Source organism: Stegodyphus dumicola, chromosome 1 (assembly GCF_044657685.1).
Source record: "Stegodyphus dumicola isolate Sdum_Otavi_A_Nest chromosome 1, ASM4465768v1".
Lineage (NCBI taxonomy): Eukaryota > Metazoa > Arthropoda > Arachnida > Araneae > Eresidae > Stegodyphus > Stegodyphus dumicola.
Window position 1 is genome coordinate 90,728,430 of NC_140768.1, and position 21,454 is coordinate 90,749,883.

General features: G+C 32.5%; 1 protein-coding gene across 1 annotated transcript in view; it reads left to right on the plus strand.

Annotated features, from left to right (window-relative positions):
• Positions 1–7,704: 7,704 nt before the first annotated feature.
• The window catches only part of Tom70 (translocase of outer membrane 70), a 66,234-nt gene continuing 52,484 nt past the window's right edge, over positions 7,705–21,454 (plus strand). The window contains exon 1 of the mRNA XM_035371337.2: positions 7,705–7,966. Coding sequence (XP_035227228.1) covers positions 7,727–7,966 — 240 coding nt within the window. The 5' untranslated portion in view covers positions 7,705–7,726. The remainder of the gene's footprint in view (positions 7,967–21,454) is intronic.

The following is a 21,454-nucleotide window of genomic DNA, read 5'->3' on the forward strand; positions in this document are numbered from 1 at the left end:
TATTGCTCTCTCTACTCCGTGCCCAGGAACACTCTTCAGAACCATCTTCTTGCACTTTCTGAATCCCCCTCTATCCTTGATGCACTCTACTCAACTTCCTCTACCATTCTCAAACTCCTAGGAGACTTCGTTAAAGACTGCAATTTTATAAATATGCTTTAAATCACCTCTTTGTCCCTTCTACCTCCAGCCCTCTGTCTCCCTCAACCACTACCTCTTCACCAGCATCTTCTGGAGCTCTACATACCTGATGGCTTTCCTCCTTCATTAACATCTGCCCACTATACCCAACTTTCATCTTCCCCTTCTCCCCCTACTATGCATTTCTACAAGACCGAGAGTCCAAAGCACTTCCTTCTGTAAAAGACAAAAATACCATTCGACAAACGTTCTTCAACCGAGAAACTCTTCTCCTGGCTACCTCCAACACCCTACAACCAGCACCGACAAACCTCTGAAACAAGTAAGTACCCAAATTTATGCCTCTCTTCCTATTCTAAATTATATCTTCACTTCACCACGTTAGCTCATCACCTGCTCTACCTTCCTACTCTGAAATTGGTCATGCACATCTTCATCTCCGGTTCTTCTGCTCCTTCATTCTACTTCCTTATTACCTCCATCTCTAAATCCTGCTCTCAAAATATTCCTCCTCCAGACGCACTTATCTCTACATTCTTTCACATATACCTGACCTTACTCTTAGAAATCTCATCAATCACCTTACATGGGTAAGTATGCACGAATATATGGATGAATGCTACATTCTCTGAATTTTCCTGACCTTACCTTCCTTCGCTTTCCTTTTACTCTATGGATATTTCAAGCTTTCCCGGTCTCTCTCTTCTATTATAATAATTTATATTTTATATTTCTCTTCTCTCTAATGCCTCGAAAGGGGCCCCTCTATCTCCCCCTCTCCCTACTAAACAAAATCCTCTGTCCATTCCTTTCATCCATTTGGATTTAGACTCTGTCCCAAAGATTTCTGAAAATCCATGCATTAACCATTCTAGACTGATATTTAGATTCCAGTGAAATGAAAGACAAAGTTCTTTGGCATCGTCAAGTTCTCGGGAGACGATCAGGACATCGAAATCGGGACGCCAAGCGACGTAAGAAGACCCAAAACAAGGAAATTGGTTTGAGACACTCCTGCAAAACTGTAAGAACTTTCCTTTTTACCCCCTCTCCCCCCAAAATTTTTTTTCAAAAGTAACATTTTCTTTTTATATTTATGAATAAAATTAGTCTAAATTTTTCTTCTCTTTTTATTAATTGTTTTTCCTTTTTGTATTTCTATCAAACGTGTAATTCCTTACCCCTACTGAAGTAATGTGATAATATAATTTCTATGCGCAACTAGATATAACTATTCTGTGTAGTTCAGTTCTCCTTACTATGAATATATGTTGTATTTATTTATTTATATACGTAATTTTTTTTAAATTTATTATTATTTTTTTTAATTCTTCTCCTCTACGTACAACCTGATGGGTTCAACCGTATATTCTATTGTACAGTATATATGAAAGAATAAAATGTGCAAATTAAACTACTTATAAAATTTCACAAGTCGACATGTTCTAGCGCTGCATAATGTACTCATGTTCTCACCTGTTTTTTCCCCCTTTCTCTTCCTGTAAATTGTGTGAATTTTATATATGTTAAATAATTAGTGCTTCTTTTGGTATTAATATTCACTGACTGTGGACACAAGAATCTTAAAATCATATTATTTATCTAATTTTTACCTCCATTCATCACATAGTTCCACCATCATCATACTCATGTACGCATTGGCTAATTAGGTTTTTCTTCTCTTCCTTTTCCTCTAGAGGCCCTTTTATAAATATATATTTCTTTCTTCTCGATATCGCTATGGGCCATTTATTTTTTAATTTATTTTGTCCCAACTTTTCTTTCGGGCCTTTTGAACTCGTATAAAACAATACGAAGTTCCATTTTACTATCCTCTAGATCCTGAAATTGCCCCCTTTCTATATACCTTTCCTTCGCACCTATGCTTGATTTTTCGCCCATCGGTGCAGAAAGACTTAGCGGGTGCAAAACAAGACATCTGTCTACTTTGTTTGTCTGTCAGGGAGAAAACACGATCTTGGTCCTCAATGAATGTATAGATTTGTATTTTTTTCTCCTTTAATCTATATTTCCTATCTATTTAAATTAAAAGCATATATTAATACTGTGTGCCTCAACTTGATAAAATAGTACACATATAATAAATTATGACCATTAACTTAATAAATAAATAAAATGCTTATTTTTTCAAAATTAATTAATATTAAAATAAAAAAACTCTATAATTTATTTACTTATTTATTGCTGATGTGTTCTCGCCTTGTTTTAGATTTATGACTTTATCTGATGGATTTTTCTAAGTATATGAATATGTTGGAAACCGCAATAGATGATGTTACTTTAGTTAATGTATAATTTTGTATGATATTATATGTATCTTGATCTTATGTGTCCTCTGTTACTGTGTCTCAAGGTAGAGGCTAACATATTGTTTCCCATGTTAAAAAATAAATATTAAAATAATTAAAAAAATATTAAAATAAATATTAAAATAAAAATATTAAAATAAAATTAAAAAATATTTTAATAAATTTTAGTTTCCCTGTTATAGCAAAATTTAGCTTCCAAACTAGACTTATACTGTTATGTGACTGTACCCCCAATATTATATTTTGTTATTAATTTTCCCCCATCTTCACATCTATTCAGCTTTACAAAACACACTCATTACACACACCTGGAAGACTTAATGTAAAGGATAACAACTTCCTTTGACTACACTCATGGACACAAGCTTGGTTTTTTTTTTTTTAAACAAAATTCTCCTACTTCCTTTCCTTTTCTTTCTATAGACCCTTTTTTTTAAAAAAAATTATATTCCCTCTACATTACTTTTGGGCCATTTATTTTTTACTTTATTTTGTCCCATCTTTTCTTCCTGGCCTTTCGAACTCCTATAAAATATACCAAGTACATTTTTACTCTCGTCTGAAATACGAAATTGCCCCCCTTTCTATATACTTTCCTTCGCACCTATGCTTGATTTTTCGCCCATCAGTGCAGAAAGACTTAGGGCCCTAGTCTGGACACCGTCAAGATGGAAGAACGGGTCGTTTTTTGCCATCTACTCGACAGAGAGCGAGTCTGGTGTCATCGTCTCGATCATTACAGAGATCGACGCGTCGGAAATTTTTCCGTCAGTTGGATAGCTGCCGTTAAAGTTTCTGACTGTCGTTTTAGAGCTAAAGTGAGGACGGCGGATAGCTTCTGGAAGTGTACTTAATGGATATTTTAATTTCTTAAGATTTGTGAAAAACTCGAATATTTCGCTATAGAAATAACGCATTTGATGCTGACGATTCTAGATTATTTATGTGTTCTACAGTAGCAATTCCTTAATTAAATTTTAGTGAAAATCATATATTTGGTGTTTTCCTATTTCACATATAAAGAAGGAGTGCATACTTTTAATTTAAAATTTTAATTTTTCAACTAATGTATATATCAATGTACTTAATTTCCTGTTTGGATGAGTAATTTATAAATTTATAAATTTTATGTTTTAAATTATAATGTATTTCCCTCTACTTTTATTTTAATTTGTGGTGTATAAAAATTTAATGCATTAACACGTGCATTGAAGAATATGCAGTATATAATACAAATTATTCACATCCTAAATTCAACATTTATATTAAATTGCTTTGGGTTAAAAAAAATTATTTAAGTAGTTTTAACTGTACTGATATGGATGTGAGTTTCCAAAATCTCCTGTATAAAACAAGTTAAATTCCTGTATAATTTTCGGTTAAATTCTTGTAAATATTATAATGCAGGATTTATAATTAGTTATCAGATTTTTTAATGTGGTCTGCTTTTAGATATTACATCAGTTTTGTATTTTTATTCAGATCTTAAAGTGCTTGGTTTTGGTTTTATGTAATTACGGCAAAGCCTCCAGGGCTATCTGCCTAAAGTGAGGGTTGCTTTCGTGGAGGACTTTCTAAGGGAAACTAGCTCGTATACACGTAACACATGGGGAAAATCACGAAAACGCCCATGCAGCCAGCCCGTTCGTGGGATTCCAACCTTGCACCGAACGTCCAATGTTCAGAGATTTTACCGCTCGGCCGCTTGTAGGATCGATTTAAAAAGGGTATAAATAAGAATATGTACTGCAATTTCTTTCACTGCATCTGATGATATATTTATCATAGAGTTATATACACACACACACACACACACACACACATATATATATATATATGCACATTTATTTATTTAAAACAGATTTTGCGTGCCTTAACCTTCTATACTTCTGGAAGTTACCAATGATATGTTGGTAATGAGGCCCATGCAGCCAGTCCGTTCGCTGGATTCGAACTTTAATTCGAATTTACTTTTAATTTAAAATTGTAATTTTTAAACTAATGTATATATCAATGTACTTAATTTCATGTTTTGATGAGTAATTTGTAAATTTTGAAATTTTATGTTTTAAATTATAATGTATTTTTTATTTTAATACTACTTTTATTTTAATACCCTCTACTTTTATTTTAATTTGTAGTGTATAAAAATTTAATACATTAGAATTAAAGAATCTGTGCAGTATATAATTCAAACTATGCATATCCTAAATTCAACATTTACATTAAATTGCTTTGAGTTAAAAAATTTATTTAAGTAGTTTTAACTGTACCGATATCAATGTCAATTTCCAATAGTTTTTAGAATCTCCTGTATAAAACAAGTTAAATTCCTATATAATTTTCGGTTAAACTAAATTCTTGTAAATAATATAATGCATGATTTATAATTAGTTATCAGATTTTTCAATGTGGTCTACTTTTAGATATTACATCAGTTTTCTGTATATTTATTCAGATCAAAAATTGCTTTGTTTGGGTTTTATGTAATTACGGCAAAGCCTCGAGGGCTATCTGCCTTAAGTGAGGGTTGCCTTCGTGGAGGACATTCTAAGGGAAACTAGCTCGCATACACGTAACACACGGAGAAAACCACGATAACGTCCATTCAGCCAGCTCGTTCGCGGGATTCCAACCTTGGACCGAACTTCCAGTGATCAGCGATTTTACCGCTCGGCCGCTGGTGGGATCGATTTAGAAAGGATATAAATAGGAATATGCGCTGCAATTTCTTTCATTGCATCAGTTAATATATTTATAATAAGTTATATATATATATATATATATATATATATATTTAAAACAGATTTTGTGTGCCTTAAACTTCTATGCTTCTGGAAGTTACCAATGATATATTGGTAATGACAGATACATTGGTAATGATGCCCATGCGTCCAGCCCGTTCGCGCGATTTGAGCCTCAGACTGCACTACCAGTATTCGGAGATTTTACCGCTCGGCCACTAGTGGGATCGACTTTAAAAGGGCATAAATAGGAATATGTACTGCAATTTCCTTTCACTGCATATGTTAATATATATATATATATGTTTGTGTGTGTGCAAAATGATATGTTTTATGATTTAACCTATACTTATTTAATTCTTCTTATTTTCCTTCCTATTACTTTTGTTAAAAATTTGTTATATTTTTACTCACTAGTAAATCGTCTTTTAATGCATCAAACCAAAGTTTTCTGCTTATTAGTATCTACGATACATACTATAGCTACGTGATAACTATAATTCCTGAATAAATAAAATTATTGATATAATCATGGGTTGCCAAAAATTAAATTTTTTTGAATTATTATTGAATAATTTAAAAATTATTATTTTCATCAGGAATATTAAACACGCGTACGCGATGCTATATTTCAATGATTTGACTTATGACGTTATTGCATAACCTTTTCAGACAAAATAATGTATTTTAATGATAAAATTCCTGTTAACAAATAGTTTACTAACATGTAACCTTTTAGAAAATTTCCATTTTGCAAAAGATCATGCGTAAAATTATGTTTACGTTTCTTCACATACCTGAAGTTTTGAAAAGGCCATTTCTTTCTGCGTTTAAAATATCCATTAACGTTCACCATTTCTTTTTTCCATACTCTTTACTGAATGTGCTATCCAGCAGCTTAACTGCAGCGGATTTTTTCGGAAAATTTCACCATTTACTGGAACTCGTTGCTTTTTTCTTTTCCTACCGCCATCCTCAGTAATAAACACGTGCGAAACAGCCCCTTTGACAACAAACTACCCCCTTCCCCTCAGCCTCGAGCAATCTAGAGGTGAGATAGACTGGTTGCTATGCAATAAACGTCACTTCCGCACGAGATTTCCACTTCATTTTCCGCCGACGGAATTTGAAGGGGCCAGACTCGCTCTCCCTTCTGCTGTCGAGTGGAAAGAGAATCCCGACTGGTTTTCCGATATCGATCTGGACCGGTGTCTAGACTAGACCCCTTGTTCTGTTATTTTCACCAAATAGATAAATTTACATAGTTTTCAACGAAACAAAATCAAATTACGATTCAATCGAAAGTTTGGATTTCCTGGTGTCATCAGCGCTGTAGGATGGTACCCGCGTATCTATAACTGCACCTACTGACACAGAAGAATGCCAGAGTTCATTTATATAAACAGAAAAATCTTTCCATTATCTTAACATGCAGTTGTTATGCAATTTTCCCTTCCATTTTATATAATATATATATGTTTATGTGTGTGCATTTATATGCACGATGATATGTTTTGTGATTTAACCTATAGTTATTTAATTCTTTTTATTTTCCTTCCCATTACTTCTGTTAAAAATTTCTTATATTTTTACTCACTAGTAAATCGTCTTTTAATGCATCAATCCAAAGTTTTCTGCTTATTGGTATTTTCGATACATGGTATATATGTAGCTACGTGATAAGTAGAATTCCTGAATAAATAAGTTATTGATATAATCATGGGCTGCTAAAAATTAAAAAAAATTTTGATTCAAATTCGATAGGAATATTAAACACGCGTACGCGATGCTATATTTTAATGATTTGACTTAGGACACTGTTACATAACCTTTTAAGACAAAACATATTTTAACCATAAAACTGTTAACAAATAGTTTACAAACATGTAACCTTTTAGAAAATTTCCATTTTGCAAAAGATCATACGTAAAATTATGCTTACGCTCTTCACATAGCTGCAGTTTTGTGTAAAATATCCATTGACTCTTCCCCATTTCTTTTTTCTGTGCTCTTTACTAAATGTTCTATCAAGTTTATCACTTAACAGCTGCAGAGTTTTTCGAAAAATTTCACCATTTACTCCAACTGATTGGTAATTTTTTTTTTTTTTTTTTTTTTGATACCGCCATCCTCATTGAAAAGCACGTGCGAAGCAGCACTTTTGACAACAAACTACCTCCCTTTCCCTGAGCCTCGAACAATGTAGAGGTGAGACAGACTGGTTGCTATGCAATAAACGTCACTTCCGCACGGCATCTCCACTTCATTTTCCGCCGACGGAATTTGAAGGACTCGCTCTCCCGTTTGCTGTCGAGTGGAAAGAGAATCCCAACTGGTTTTCCGATATCGATCTCGACAGGTGTCCAGGCTAGACCCCTTAGCGGGTGCAACAAAAGACATCTGTCTACTTTGTCTGTCTTTCTTTCTTTCGGTTTGGCAACAGCTGAAATGACTTTTTAACCTCTTGCCTACAATAATCTTTAGAATCTGGCATTGGCGGCAGTAAACAAGATGGCCCCGACCATTGAAAGTAATGTGCCTCGGTTATCTAAATGGCATTTAGCAATCATTTTAGGTGTAGGTACTCCTTTAGCTGTTGGACTAGCGTACTGGTATATAAAAAGAAATAAAGATTCCAAAAAGGTAGACACACCGTCCGAAGATATTTATGAAAATTCCACGCAGAGCGAGAAAAAACCCGAACGTAGCAAGTCGAACTTTGGAAAAAGTGATAAGTCAAGTATTCCCGAGGTGCGGTTATAGATTATTGTCTTATGTACTTTTTTATAGCATTAGGAAATATTTGAAGACGGATTAGTGTTGTCTTCAGTTTGGAAGGTCACTGTGACTTTTTTTAAACATGGAAGTTAAACTCTCTTTTTATCATAATAACAAGAAAAATTATTCTATCTGCAGTGAATATGTTTTAAATCCGCTTTCAGTGCAACATTCAAAATTATGCGATCATCTTCTTGAATGTCGTATTAAGCGATGAACATTTGCTTGATAAGTAGGAAACATTTTGTCGGCAATTTTTAAATGTAACGTATTTTAGGATACGCTATTTATTTGTATTAATTTTAGGGCTAAAGTGCAGAATCGCCCACTTATTTGATTGGCGTTTATTTGGCGCTTTTTACAAGGGTTAGAAGAATTGAATTTTTGTCAATTTTCTTTGACATTTTAAGTGAAAATAGGTCGATGTGTACATGGATAAAGTCAAGGGATTGCGCAATGCCATTTTTGTGCAATTCTGGGATGTTTCTGTAAGTGAAAATAGGTTGATGTCTACATGGATACCGAGTATGTGCAATTCTTAAAAACGCGCCAAGCAGTGAGTGATTCTGCACTTTTCCCTATAATAGTGCGTTTGAATCTGTTCTTATATTATTTCTTTAAAATTCTCAAGTAGATTTTGTAGGAAAGCTCTATCCATATGAATTTTTTTATGTAAATATTTGATCCCTGAATTTTGGCTACCAAGTAGTAGTTGAGTGAACAGAACCATTCATTACTCATAATTTTAAAGTATTTTGTAATTTAAATAAAATGTTGAAATTTTATGAATTGCAGGTATAGTTGGATCCTATTGGTACATGGCTCCCATAGCTTTTTTGAGCCAGATTTTGAAAACTTAAAAAAAAAAAAAAAAAAAAAAACATCATTATCCCATTTCTCAGTGCATTTAGAGAATGAGCTGCTCTAAATTTTAAAATGGGTTTGCCCATGTATTAAAGTTTTTGGTCTTGCTAAAAAAGATAAACTCTTGCAAACTGTTTTCAGATGTCATGCCGAAACTTTCTTTTCTAACTGTTGCATTTTATGCTTTACTACTCATCTCAGCGAAGCAAATACAAACTGAGATTCAGGCTATGATTTCATTCAGTTGCACGTTCACATTCTCTAATTATTTATGCATGATTTGAGGAGCAGAGGCAACAGTAAGACATGGCAAGATTTAAGTTACAGGGAAGCAGAAAGGAAGGTAACTTAATAGAGATTGTAATCATATTACAGTCAAAAGTCATTAATCCGGACTCGTCGGGACTTCGGCGATTCCGGATTATAGATCATCAGTTTAAATCTCATAAGATGGCATGCAGAAATTCTAAAATTAAAAATAGGAAACCGTAATTTATGAAATAAAGAACAATTATGATCTAAAGGGTATCAAAATTTACAAACAAAAAGCTTAATATTTATTTGTTTACTTTATTAAACATTTCTTTCAATGTAAGTTGTTTAAGTTGCTTCGTTTTATGTGATAATACTTTCTCTTTAATTCTATAAACAGACATAATTTCTTGTTCAGTTACAAAGTTCCGCTGTTCAAGTCCCGTAATTGCTGTGCCGAGAATACCGACTAACTTGTCAATCGAAATTTTTTCGTTTTTACTAACCTCTCTGTCACCTTCTTCATGTCTTTATCCATTTTTTGCAGCAATTCCACTTTTTGTTTGATAGACATCGAAACATACTTTCGTTTTGTAGATCCTTTGGGAGCTCCAGCATCGGAAATTCTATTTGACATAATGGAAAGTTCAAGTTTACTTTTATAAAATTGCTCTTACAGTCTGCAAAAAATAATAAGCCGGATCCAACTCGAAGGTTAAGGAACAATGCATTCATCAACATTAACTGAAATAGATAATTAAATAATTTTAGCTTATACCGTCCGTTATACATAAAACGCGCACGCGAAAACGTATTCTGCGCTTGCGCACACGCATATGCGCAGTCGTAAAGGTCTTATGCGCGTGTGTCAACGAGGCGCATGCGCAGAAAGTTTTTAGCTTTGAGGTCCAGATTATGGTTGTCCGAATTAACGACTTTTGACTGTACCATGTGTTCTTTTTGGAATGTAGGTTTTTTTTGAAGAAATAATATTGTCATAGTTACTGGTAGTTTATCCGTGACAACTTTTCATTTCTTATGGTTGTATTGTAAAAATGACCTTTGGAAATTAGTTAGTCGCATAATTTTCCCCTCGCAATTTTAAGATGGTAAAATTAATAAAAAAAGGGGAAAATTACATGAGGAAGTACAATAATCACATATTTGCAGAAATGATTAAGAACTGATAAACAAATGTGCTTTTGCTGAAATGGGATATTTTAATTTTTGGTGACACATATAATGATAATACGAGTAATTAACACAAATGTATTTGTTAATCCTAAGCCTTCTAATTAATTGATATGTAAATTATCATAACTTAATCCAGTTTGACATTATCTTTATTTTCAGTAAAAGTAATATCCTTAATTAGTCTGAATATCCCCAAATTTTTCAATTTTTATTGAAAACTAAATTTGCATATAGGTGCAATTAAAATCTTCAAAAATTAAAAGTTTTACTGCATTGATTTAATGCTTTATTAGTTTTTCCAATTTGATACTGCAGGCTACCCTCAAAGAGCATGATTAATTGGTTTCATATTCTTTAAAACTGTTGTTTGAGACTGCAAAAAATGGGATTGCATTTCAAGTGCGAAAATTAAAAAAAGTAACATTAAAAAAATTTTTTTTGTTAAATATAAAATTGAAAATTTTTGAAGTCATAATTGTAAACACTTTTTTTTTTTTTTTTTTTCAATTAAAATTACATTACCATGCCTCATCACTGGAGTCATCTAGGAACGTTGTGATTCTAGTATATTTTCTTATAGGAGACCGAATATCCGGGTCTCTTAGTTCGTCTTCATCTGAATATGTAGTAGTACTACATAATGGTTCATTCCTGTGTAGTAATTTTCATGTAGCTTAATATGGTTCTTATGTTGTGCTGTTAGTTTGTTAAAAATATCTAATTTGTTTGCCAAATGTAATGCATATTGCATATCGTCAACAGAAAAATAATGTTTTAAAATAATTTTCGTTACCCTCTTTTGTCATTGAATTTGAATTGGATTGTTCTATACTTCGCAGGAAGCTAACCTGAGAACGCATACAAGGGTAGAACGACCTTTTCACAGCTTTTCACCCTGTTCTTCAAGTTATCCATACGTAGTACACTGCCCGCGGATATTCAATTCCTGCAATTTGCTATACATTTGCCAACTTCTTGCCAAATCCAGCGTATTTAAATAACAATTTTTTATGCAGTGAAGCTGCAGTTGAAATTAATAGTTCATCATAGTGTAAAATGTAGGGTATGCTATTCATTGTCTTAATTGATGTGAAATATTTCACTATTATCGAAATGTGACGAATACTAATTTTATGATATTTAAAACTTGAAACCAGGAGAGCTAACAATGTATTCCTTGCAGTTTTTGTCAAATTCCCCCCCCCCCCCAAGACCATTCGCTTAGTTAAAAGTAAGATAGATAAATTTGGAAAATCTAATAGTAAGATATTTTCTTTTAATTTTTAAGAGTTTATGTGGCTTGTTGCTACCAAAGCAGTGAATGAGGGGGAAATTTTTATTTTTAGTTTTTAAAGACGTTAATTTGATTTTAATTTGTGATTGTTTAAAAAACTCTGACACTATTTTTTAGCAGATATTATGAAAATTATATCCTGTATTAAATTGTTAGAAAAATATTAAAGCTTTAAAATTGTGAAACAAACATAAAAATTAAGAATCAAATTATCTTATATCAATTAATTAATCATTTACCAATCAATTTCACTAATCAATTAAAATTATAACATTAGAAATATCTTATATTAGTTACAATAAAGCGCAAATATTCATAAGAACTAAAAAAGTATAAAAAAAATTAAATTCTTAAGAAGTGCATTTATTGCTTTTAAGACATTTGCCGTATTAAATGACAGTTTGCTTGTATTTTAAAATTAAAATTTTTTATCCTTTACTGAATGAAATGTCTATGCGTGAACGGGGCGTGAAAGGTGGGTCTTTTGCTTCGCGCAAAGGAATATATTGCTTTTACAGCTCTCAATTTATAAAAAGCAGACTGATTCAGCTCGCTGAGAATCTGTGAATGACTGTAGAAGTTAGGCTAAAACCATACATTTCCTTTGAGGTATAAAAACTACAAGCATATACGAAAAATATCTGGTTTTTCCTTTCCTTAGATTATCTGCAAGTCAAGCGCATTAATGATTGAGTTGCTTAAGCCTTGAAACACTGGCAGTATGCAGCGAGTTGTTTGTAATGACTTTTGTAAGCTCTGAACTGCATAGAAGTCCCTCAGTGTGTTGTAAAAAAAAAGGTCCTTTACCCTTATAAATTCCCCACGAAGCCATCTCTTCCTCTAGACAGAAACCCTTGTTTCTTCTACCATAGTTAATTTAATTGATCAGTACTTCCGTATTGGTTAGGTTAGGTGATTTGAATATAGCAAAGCACACAAGAGATATCTGACTAAGGGGTGAGATGCATTTCGTTGAGGACTTTCTAAAGGAAACAAGCTCATATTCATGTTACACATGGGAAAACCGCCAAAACCGACCATGAATACAGACCGTTTGCTTGCGTTTAAACGATTCAGCGATTTAAGCACTCGGCTACTGGTACGACACTTCTATATTATATTTTCTAAGGGATTTGGTAGCCTGTATAACAGTTATAATGAATGTTATTTATAACTGTTTATAGGTTTGCCTTTTTTGGCCCTGAAAACGGTTGTTGCATTTTTAATTTGTGACATTGGAAAGGGACAATCCCGCAAAATATTAACAAGTAACAATATTATTATCGTATTTATTAGGAAAATGCCCTCTCGTAATTGACAAAAACATTCATAATGATAATCTTAGCGGTACTGTTTATTCAGGTTTATGAGGTTTTCCAGTTTTATGAGGTTGAAAATTATACACATATGTTGAAGATGAAGGAAATACCATAACAATTGCTTTTTTCTCCTCCCAGTCAGTAAATGAATGCCTTAATTGCTTTTCTCGTCAAGAGTGGGGTGAGGTCGGGGTTGCTGGAATTTGCAGTTTTGCCAATAATGCCAAAAAAAGGGGATGTTTTCCTGCTGGTCATTGAATGATTGACACAATTTAGCAAATTAAAAAAAAAAAAAGCTAGATGCAACGTAATCTATCGTTTCACACATTTTTTCCTTCTGTTCTCTTTGTTCAACAGTATTCATATATCACAGCGTAAATTTTACAATGTTACTTCTCAAAATGGTAGAACTATATTCTACAGCGGACGCATACACTTTCTACTATATCCAGTGTTCTCAGCTTTGGTTGACCTGAAGTATAGAAGCCTTACAAGATTTTCTTCATCCAATGTTTTTTCTAAAAATATTTCACCAGTGTCTTCAGCAGACATGTCATCAAACCCTACACATAGCAAACATGCAACATTAGTTATCTGATTATATTTGGTGTGCTTACATGGAATGTTGGGATCTTCATAAACCATATATGGTAGAAGAGCTTTCAAACTTGCATTCAGTGTTGAAGCTTTAAGATCACATATGGATAAAGATACAATATTAATGCAATCCAAGATTGAAAATCCAGAGGAAAAATCCTTCTCTCCTATTCAGCGGAAGAAGCGACCTCATGGAAAAAGGAGTCGTCGTTTGGGCAGCTAAGAATTACTGGAAAATCATGTAGTTTGAAATTGTGTAATTCGGGGGTAGGTACTTGTGTTCTTCAAATACCATATTCTTCAGGGGTTATCTGTACTTTAAATAAAATTTTATTTCAGATGTATTTCAGATTTCAAATATATTCAGTATTTCAGATCTTGGATTAAATTATGACCCTGTACTACCGTAAAGAAACTAGAGTCTTTTTTAACCTTATGTTTATGAATTTCTATTGTATTTTTTTATTAATCTTATTAAGAGTCATTTTAGTGATAATGTGCAAGCTGTTATGCTAAGTAAAATACTTTTTATATACTTTTGAGTTGATGCACATTGGATAATAATAGTAAAAAATGTAAACAATCTGAGAAGTCCATATAATCAAAATATGATCATGCTGAGTGGTGATTTCTTAGTTGGTGTCACTAAAATGCTATATTTAAATTTGAAAATAAATACAAATCTTTAAGAATACAAAAATGAAAAGAATAATAATGTATAAATATTTAATAACTTATTGAATGATTATTGAAAAATAAGACTGTATAAATATTAATTTAATAACCTGTTAAATTTATTGTTTCATTAAATTTAAATTCCTTAAAGTTTTACAAAACAAAAGTTGTTGGGCTCTTAAAAGGATAATTTTTATGAGTTGTGCTGCCATATACATTATAAATGTTGTGCGGCATGGCCTCCAAAAAAGTTATCACTTTTAATAATGAATGTCATCCCTTTTAATAATGGATTTGTAAAGTAACATTGAAGCATTTGCAATGTAGTACTCCATATGTTCTGTAGAATTTTTATCTTCAAAATTTCTCAGCATGATTTAGTTGTTTGAATATTAGTACCATCTGCAGGATTGACAAAAAGTTTCTCAAACCTGCCGACACTAAAGAAGAGTTTTCTGCTTCTGAACTCAGCTCTTTGAACAATATAGGAATAAATTAGGGAAAAATCAAAATGGAAAAAAATCTTTATTGCATTATAACATGATTCATTTATATCTGTGAACCATATTTGTAAGTAAATTGGACCAAGTTGCATGACAATTTTGAATTTGAAATGAAAATTGCATGAAATTGCAAACTTTAACTTGAAACAGAGATTAAGGCTTTGCCATAGAAGTTGTGGCAAATCTTAAGAATAAAGTTATTGAAATGATTTATGTTAAGATATCATTTATGATTCTGTTATGAATGTGTTTGAACCATGTTTCTATGTAATTTATTTTGCAAAGCATAAATCACTTACAAGTTTCTAGTGTAACAACCCAAGTAGGGATTATGTATATTAAGATGGGCCTGATTAAGGAAGTGTAAAATATTTTTGACAACTCTTTTTCTGCATGAAGCCCTTTCATACGCAAGCGCCTGCCCAAAGCTACCACCCCTGTTCTTATTGGTTGCTGTTTATGATGTCAGGATCAAAAGATTCTATTATATGTTTCGCTTGAGTTATGTCAAGGGGAACTTATATTACTTGGTTATGTCCTTTGTTAATGTGAATTTGTGCAATGTAACAGAATATTTGCAATTAAAACAAACATAACAGTATAAGAAAATATGTTGCCTCTTTTTATTTAAATTGTTAATTGGAATAGATAAAACTTTATGATGCATAAATACCGTTTGGTTTAGTATCTGTATGCAGTGCAATTCGTAGCGCTATACTGATATTTAGGAAATACATTGTATAATTTCATATAGCAGGAGACATTAAAAGATTTGCTTCTTCAGCAATGTCAACAAATAGCACTTAAGTCTTACTGTGTAGAATAATCTTGTCTGCCGCAATTTTCATGAACTAGCAGTTTATTTTACAAAAAGTGTTTTTAAAACTGATATAAATGTAAAAGCTAGTTATTTCTTCATAAAAATGAACTGTTTGTTAACTAAATAACCTTCCTTTCATTTATTAATTGTTTGTTAAACAGAGATTGTGTGGATTCAAAATTGTTCGTAGTCAGATTAATTTTTTATTTTCTAATTAATTCTAGGCATTAATTACTCTTCATTTATGGTAAAAATTAGATAAAGTGATAAGATATTTTTAAAGCACTTATAACATCGTTTATTTGTCTTTGTCAGTTGGAGTTATCATGCTTTTTTTTATGCATTATTGTTTTGTTTCTTAACTTTTATATCTTATGAAAAGTGCTTATTGCCAAATGACTTTGATATTCGTCTAATGACAAAAAATATTGCTAAATAGTTATTGACTGCACATTGAATTATGCCTTTTTTTCTAATACAATGTATATTAACAATATGTTTCCGAAGCTTTTTTTTTGTAATTTTTTGGCAAATATGGCAAATTATTCTATCGTCTCCTATTGCTTCTCCCGTGTTAGCGCTGAAATGGCCTCGGCTCAAGCTTTTGGTGTGCAAAAATGCTGCAGAGAATTCTGTTTGTCACTATATGACATCACAAGTCGTGTCCAATAAGAGCTTGGGGTGATGGCTGGGGCCAGGCACTTGTCTTTCATACTGTGGCCATTCTTTTTAATTGCATCCTTTACCCTGCTAACAAGTTTATGTTACAAAAATACACAGAATTGCAGCATTTGGTAGAAACTGAAATCATAATGGATGATTATTTTCATTATGCTAATACATGCTTGTTTAAATTTACGTTTACAAGATACAGTGGTTTTTATATTGTCGATTTTGTTCCTTTCTTAAAAATCTATCATTAAAATTCCTTGACATTGGCAAACCCAAAGCATTGTGACCATAATCATTTTCATTGATTTAATTGTTAATTATAATTAATATATTCATAGTTAATAATTACAATTCTTTTATCAACCTTTAAAGGGTATGTCTTCAAAGTACAGCATTTAATTATATAGTGAAGCCCCAGTTCATGAATTTCATTTGCCAAATTGAAATGTTCATAAAACAAAACAGTTTCTTTCCTGTAGGTTTTAATGTAAAATTCATTAATTTATTTCTGGGCCCCAGGTGATTTTTTATTTTTTAAGTTTCTCAGCAGTACTTTGTGTGCTGTCTAACACAAAATCAATAGAAATAATTAAATCTAAAAAAAAAAAAAAAAAAAAGACAACTACAGTATTAAATAACTAGTAATTCGGTATTAAGTAAATGGGAACTTAATTTAATTTTGGCCTATCTTTATAAAAGAGTGGTGAGCAGAAATGAAAAATTATAAGGAAGAGAAAAGCAAGAGATGCTATTTTCTGAATGAGGGGGCCCTTTCCACAAAAATTAGGATTTGCTGTCTCTTGATTATTTTTCTTTTTTGATTCTTACTGCCACTTGATTTTGCTCGAGAGTCACTAGGCCACCATTTTACTTAAAATTTGACCCATCTGATATGCATTGTCTACAGTTTTAAATGCTTCATAATTAAAACATGACACTATCATTGAAATTGCTTATGCTGTTGTTTGTTACTGCTTTATCAGAGTGCTATCATTACATTTAAAATTTGTATCCCCTTTTGCACATATTTCGTGGCTCAGGGAATTAGGGTCATCTTTCTTTCTTCCTCTTAAGATATTTTGTCCTTCCATAATCGTATTTTGTTGCTGTTTTTGAATTTGCTGTGGTTCATTCTTGTTGAGCTCATTTTTATGGAACTCTCGTAACTACTGCACATTTTCACTGTTAATTATCAAGCTTATAGTTCTGCCTAGAGAGACAGTATCAAAGGTAACAAAATAGTCCTAATTGTTTGTGTTCTCATTATATCTCTGCAATCCATGATTTCTTCCAGACCAAGTTCATGATCTTGCAAGGTTACTCGTTTCAAACTTTGTTAATAAGAGTTAAAAAATTGAAAGTATTAGCATGCTTTCAGAAGTGTATGATTATCAATTATGTGGCAGATGTGACCTCAAAACACCTTGAAAAATCATATATTACCTACCTGCATATTCACAACTGAAGACACCATTTGTCATCTGAGGCAATCTTTGTTCAGATAAATGTTCGTAAAGCGAGACGTCTTTGATCTGAGTTTCCTTTGTATTTGGCTATTAGTTAGCACTTTTTGATTCATGATCAACAAATTATTGGCACATTCTGGTAATGGAATGTATTAATGACTTTGCTGATCGATTAAACAGGGTTATTAATTTCCATCTGATATTGTTTGGCAATGATATTCCAAATCATATTAAGTAGTTTGTTATTCTCTGCAGCTTGCCTCTATTTCTCCATAAAGTCTGCTGTACAAGAAGACAAAATATTTCCTGCACAGCAGTTTCCAGTTCGTATTGAAATGCTTTTTTTCCAGTAGTTAATATTATTTTTCCATTGTACATGCAGTTTCATTGAGAACCCAAACACGTGATTATTTGGCAAAATACCTAATATCTGAAAATATTAGATTGCTTCTACATCTAATGCAAATTTAGCAAATATGTCATACACACCTGTAAAACTTAAAAGATGTCCCAAGAACTTTCTGTTGCAAATAGTTACTAAAAAGAATGATGCAACACAGATACGTGCTTATTGTGTTTGGTCTGAAGTTGATGTTAAAATGGGGAAAAAATTTAAATGAACAATATGTTTAGAATTTCCGATATGCAGTCTTGCATGCTTTAGATAATTTTTTCCCTCCCTTACAGTGTTACCATTGCTCACTTTGAAATTGTTGAGTTTTTAATCAAAAATTCATGAAAGTTTTACAAAATATGAAATAGATAATAATACGAATTCCAAATTTGGGGTTACAGATGCTTATATTCAGGTAGAAATGTACGTTATTCAAAATTTGGCTGTAGGTACTATTGTTTTATCATATTGCAAGAAAGGTACATACATACATTTATGCAGCTTCTTCATTATTTAATTTCACGCAGGGCTGTAATATTTGATGGCAACTGTGTGAGTTGCCATTTAAAGTTTTCAATGTAAAATGCCAAAACAAAATTAATAGCCCTTCTGGGCTAACGCCCTTTGCGCTAAAAAAATCCATTCCCATTCTTTCTGAGTACAAAAAAGAACATTATTGAAAAAATACATTTTTCTGGGACGAGACCATTACTGCTTGTAGTGTTGCCACAGTGTTTGATTGTTGACCACAGCTTTGAAACATATATGCAACCAGTTAGTTTTGACCTGGATTTGGGAGAGCTCTAGGTTGTTAGTTTGATATAAGTGCAAAACAATTGCAGAAAAAATTAAACTCTGTTTCAAGTTACTGTGGCCATGATAGCATTTTACTCTTCAATTTCATCGCAGATGTAGAACGCAGATCTGTGCTGGTGATGAAGGTTTTCGGACAGGCAGGTAGAAGATTTACTGCAATATGTCAGCTTGTATCTGTAGGAAGCATGAAATGAAGATCTAAAATCTGCTAAACTAATTCTCTAAGTCTTTGATACACACAACAAAAGGATAATGGGATAAGAATATAAATGAAGTGCAATGTAATTTAGTTACTAAACGAAGGTATGAAATTTACCCAATATATTCAGGTGCAATCACAATGCAGATTAATATGCAGGATTATGATGAATTGTGTGTTGTTTAATAATGTTTTTCAATGGTAGGGTCATAGTCAGCTCACTATGCAATATGAGCATAATTAAGAGTTCATATTTTCCTGAAGAAGTTATGAGAACTTGCAAGAATGTAATTTTGTGCAAACAGAGGTTCAAGATCTTGGTCGAGTCACTGATTTAACACAAACCACTATGTATTAGTAATTGCTCTCAGGATTTTATTTTGGGAAATAATGATTTTCTTCCTGTCATTCTTGAGTTCTGTTGCCCACACAGGAATGGTATAGAAAAGAGGACAAATTGTGACATACAGGTTTTTTTTTAATGCATAAATCTAAGTTAGATTTTCTCCTTATCAGACTATAAATTGCCATGTGAGCAATGTTGGCCTTGTTTAAGGCATATATTACCTGCTCTTCGAAACTTAGTTTTTCATCTGAAACAACTACTAAATATTTTGTGGAATATACAAATGGGAGAGTTTGATTATTAATCTTGAGGTTTAGATTCACTTGTTGGTTCTTCTTGTAATGTCTAAATAGGAGGATGCTGCATTTATCTGCATTAAGTTTAAATTTCCATAACTCAAACCAGTGTGCAACTGTGTTCAGACTGATTTGTAAATGATCTATTACATGGCAAGGCCTGATCGATTTCACCATGATAGAAGTATCATCTGCATATTTGATAACTTTGGCTATAGAGTGGTTCCGATAAGTCATATAAATGTTAAAAAGACATAACGCTAAGACTAAACCTTGTGGGACACCTGCGTGAATAATCCTTTTATTTGAGAGAGTACCCCATAATTCTGCTTGAAAGTTCAACATTTCAGGTCTGACTTGAATAATTTGACCATTGCTATTAGTAAGTTGATTTTTAGAAGTTTGTACGGTGTTTGCAGGGAAGCAAAGATCATGAGCTGATTAAAAGAACTAAGTACCAAGTAATTATTTTATTTAACTATTTTTTCAAAATTCTGATATTTACTAGGCATACCATTGTAGCTACGATAGTTTTAAATCAGTAAAGAATAAAATTCTCTAATTTTGGATAGGTTATGAGGTAATATACACTCCAAGGGTAAAAAAACAACAGGAAGGAGTTATCTAAATAGAATGAAAATTGGTAGATGTGATGCACATGCACACACACACACACATAAAAAAAAAAAAAAAAAAAAAAAAAAAGAAAAATTTGAATCTCAAAAAAATTGGATGATTTATTCAAGAGAAAGAACTTCACAAAATGGGCAGTCAGTAACTTGCTACTGGGCAGGTCAGTAGCAAGGTAGTTAACCTCTTACCCTTATGCAAGCAGTTATTTGGTTTGACATTGATTGATAGAGTTGGCAGATGTCCTCCTGCAGGATATCAGGCCAAATTCTGTCAAATTAGCACATTAGGTCAGCAGAATCCCGAGCTAGTTGCACAGCCCTTCCCGTAATACTCCAAATGTTCTCTATGGGGAGATACAGGGCAACCTTGCTGGGCAAGGTAACATTGAACAAAGCATGAAGACAAGCAGTAGAAACTATCACCATGTGTTGGCGAGCATTATCTTGCTGAAAGGTAAGCACAGGATGGTGTGACATGCAGGGCAATATAACAGGGCATAGCATATTGTCTATATACCGCTGTGCTGCAAATGACAACCAAAGTGGTCCTGCTATTAAATGAAATGGCACCCCCAAGACCATCACTCCTAGTTGTTGGGCTGTATGGTGGGCAACTGCCAGATTGATATCTCACCGATGTCGGGACATCTCCAGATATATCTTTGCTGGTCATTAGGGCTCAGTTTGAAGGGGGCTGTAACGTGACCTTCGAGAGGGAGAAGGCCATGACACTTGATAAACATGGCGGAGCTTTCCGTCCGATGATATAGTCGGAAAGTCATCTGGATTTTAAAATTTTCGTTGGAAATATAACTTTATCATGTTGCTTAGTTAATTAAAATAGCTGAAAGAAAAGAGGCTTTATATACATACACACTTTTTAAGCTTTTTACAGATATTTTAATTAACTTTGTGCATAAATATGCACAAAATAGTGTGAAAGAACCGAAAAACAAACGAACATTTTACAAAAATTTAAACGCTGATTGAAAATTGCTACTGTCATGATAAATTGGGAAGATAATAATTAATATTTTATCTAGGCTCAAGTATTAATTTATTTGTGTTTTAGAGCAAAATATATAACCATCAACTTCTATATCTCCAGCATATGTAAATGAA